This window comes from Molothrus ater, chromosome 1 (genome assembly GCF_012460135.2).
Source record: "Molothrus ater isolate BHLD 08-10-18 breed brown headed cowbird chromosome 1, BPBGC_Mater_1.1, whole genome shotgun sequence".
Taxonomy (NCBI): Eukaryota; Metazoa; Chordata; class Aves; order Passeriformes; family Icteridae; genus Molothrus; species Molothrus ater.
The window spans coordinates 153,316,463-153,319,357 of record NC_050478.2 but is presented as its reverse complement, the minus strand read 5'-3'; the positions used below and the strand labels follow the sequence as shown (position 1 = coordinate 153,319,357).

General features: G+C 58.2%; 1 protein-coding gene across 1 annotated transcript; it reads right to left on the bottom strand.

The window, feature by feature from the left end:
* Positions 1 to 610: 610 nt before the first annotated feature.
* Positions 611 to 2,584, bottom strand: LOC118700081 (erythroblast NAD(P)(+)--arginine ADP-ribosyltransferase-like). Its single transcript, XM_036404411.1, has 2 exons — positions 1,822 to 2,584; positions 611 to 696 (listed from the first exon to the last, which is right to left on the bottom strand). The coding sequence occupies exons 1-2, from the start codon at positions 2,582 to 2,584 to the stop codon at positions 611 to 613; spliced, it is 849 nt and encodes a 282-aa protein (XP_036260304.1).
* Positions 2,585 to 2,895: the final 311 nt, after the last annotated feature.

The following is a 2,895-nucleotide window of genomic DNA, read 5'->3' as shown; positions in this document are numbered from 1 at the left end:
TTAAAAGCAACCCCACCCCCTCTGAATAAAGCAAAGGCACCCCACTAAAATCCGACCAAATCAACAACAGACCCCCATTATTCACCGTCCCCTCGTCCACTAACAGTCCCAGCACACCTCCTATAGCAAGCCCCACCACAAAAAACCAAACCTGTCCTAAAACCAGAACCAACAATCCCCCCAGCTAGCCCAAGCTTCAGGATAAGGATCCTCCGCCAACAACACTGAATAAACAAACACTAAATAGCATCCCCCCTAAATAAACCATAACAAGCACCAAAGATACAAAAGAAACCCCCAAACTCACTAATCAACCACACCCCGCAACAGCCGCTACAACCAATCCTAACACCCCATAATAAGGAGGCGGATTAGACACAACCCCCAACCCCCCTAAAACAAAACATGGTGGCCAGGGTGGCTGTGGTGGCCGCAGTGCCACGGCGACAATGGTGGCCACAGTGACCTCATGGTGGCAATAGCTGCCAAGGTGGCCAGAGTGGCAGTGGTGGCCTTGGTAGCCTTGGTGGCCTCGTTCCTCTGGGGGTCATGGTGGTCTTGGTGATCGGGGTGGCCGCAGTGACCTTGGAGGCCGTGGTGGTCTCGTGGCTCAGAGGATCCCAGTGGCCACTGCCAGGGCTGTGGTGGCCAGGAGGAGTCCTCCAACGTGGAAGGGAGCCCTGGGGGCGCTGTCACCTGGCAGACAAAGAGACGGACGTCAGGGGGATCATGGGGGGAGTGAGGGGGTGGGGGAGGACCATAATGGGGGTTAGGGGTGACAGGAGAGATGGGGGCCATGAGGTGATGGGCTACAGGCACCAGCGAGGTCATGGTGGGCTTAGGGATGACAGGGATAGGGGAAGTCAGGGGGTGCCATGGCTGGTGACAGGGGGTGTCTGGGTGTTGTAGTGTGTTTTCTTTATTTGGCATGTTCACTGTTTAATTTCTGGTTTTGTAATCCCTCTGTATTTTCCTCCCGCTGTCTTTAGAGCGGCACAGACTTGCTTTTTCATTGTTATTCAGTTTAGTTAAGTACCTAGCAAAAACTAACATTAACGTTAGGACTAAGTCTTTTGTCCTTGGGTGTGTGTGGCAGCCATCTCGACGTCTTCATCTCCTTTGGTGGGGAGGCATGGGATCGGAATGGGGACATCCCTGTCTCTGTCCCTGCTGTCCCCTGGCTGGTGTTTCCCTGTCCCATCCCAGATGTGGGGGTCCCCACCCGGTGCCCTGTCATGGACATTCCTGTCCCCATGCCCACAATGGGTGTCCCGAGATTGGCGTCCCCAGCATGGGCTGTCCCTGTCCCCAAACTCTCAGTGAGTGTCCCCACCCCCTGTGCCCTGTCATGGGTATTCCCTGTCCACAGTGGGTGTCCCCAGCACTGGGTGTCCCCCCATGCCCAGTGAGTGTCATTGTCCCCTGTGCCTTATCCTGGTGTCCCCATGGCCACAGTGGGTGCCCCCAGCACTTGGTTTCTCACCACATCCAGTGAGTCTCCCCAGCACCGGCTTTCCCTCTCCTTCTGCCCAGCATGGGCTGTCCCTGTCCCCAAACTCTCAGTGAGTGTCCCCACCCCCTGTGCCCTGTCAGGGGTGTGCCCTGTCCACAGTGGGTGTCCCCAGCACTGGGTGTCGCTGTCCCCCCACCCCCAGTGAGTGTCCCCAGCACAGGGAACCCCTGTCCTTGTTCCTAGCAGTGGGTGTTCCTATCTCCACACACTGGGGGCCTATGTCCCTGTCTCCCATGCCCTGTGAGTTTCATTGTCCCTGTGCCTTCTTATGGGCCACAGTGGGTGTCCCCATTGCCCCAGGCTGTCACCTGTGATGTCACCTTCCAGCCACTCGCAGTTGTATCTGCTGAAGTTCTCGTTGGTGCGGAGGTGGATCCTCGTCCTGTCTACTTCCTGGCTGACTTTGATGACCTCGAAGGTCTCAAAGGGTGAGATCAGCACCTTCGTCTTGTTAGGAAACTTGGAGAATTGCTGGATTCCCACCCCATGGCACGTATGCACCTGGAACACCGTGCCATTCCCAAATATCTTGTCAGTTGTTTCATTCTCTGACACCGACATGAATTGACCGAACCGGACGATGTCACCGGGCTGTGCCTTGAACTGGTACCTGCTCACCCTCCAGTACACGTTGTGACACTCTGGTCCCCGAGTGACCCTCAGTGTCGCCAGGGCCTGGGTCAGCAGGAAATGCAGAGTTTTGAAGTGAAAGTTGTCCCGGTACTCCTGCCTGGAGCGCCCGGCCGTGCGCACGGCTGCGTTGAACTCTCTGTACAGGTCATCCATCGTGAAGGCCACGAGGGCGATGGCCTGGGCTGGGGATGACAGAGGGGACACAGGGGACCCAAGACTCTGCCACTCAGCTGTGGCCTTAGTCCAGGCCTTGGCAAAGAGACGGTTCTGCTCAAACTCGGAGCGGTTGAGGGCTGGCAACGCCTCAGTCATGGCAGGGCCGCAGCCCTGGTACTGGTCATCGAAGGAGTCCTGGGCCATGTCCAGGGGCACCTCCTCGATGCCCGTGGTGGCCACGGCCATTGCCAGCAGTGCCAGGGTCTGTGCCTGGACGGCCATGGAGGGGAGAGGCCACAGGGACCGGTGTGGACACTGGAGGACACAGAGGGGACACAGGGGAGACACGGGGAGGGTTCATCAGTGAGGGACTGGGCCGGGGAGTGGGGTCAGCCCAGGGGGAAGGGAGGCACTCCTGGCCACCAGGGCCCTGGGCATGTCTGGGCTCCCTGATCCCAAATCCTGGGGTTACTTATCCCTCCCCAATGTCCCCCAGCCCCAGGAGCCCCAGTCCCACAGCACCGTGTCCTCCTGGCCCCCCAGAAGCCCAGTCCTACTCCCATGAATACAAGTCCCCTCAAATCCTGGGGTCA

Bases quoted from the DNA above. Each gene is read 5' to 3' on its own strand.
- LOC118700081 (XM_036404411.1), bottom strand. From the start codon at position 2,584: ATGGCCGTCCAGGCACAGACCCTGGCACTGCTGGCAATGGCCGTGGCC. The intron at 697-1,821 runs GTGACAGCCTGG...TTTGTCTGCCAG, and splicing joins GCTGGAAGGTGACATCACAG to GTGACAGCGCCCCCAGGGCT.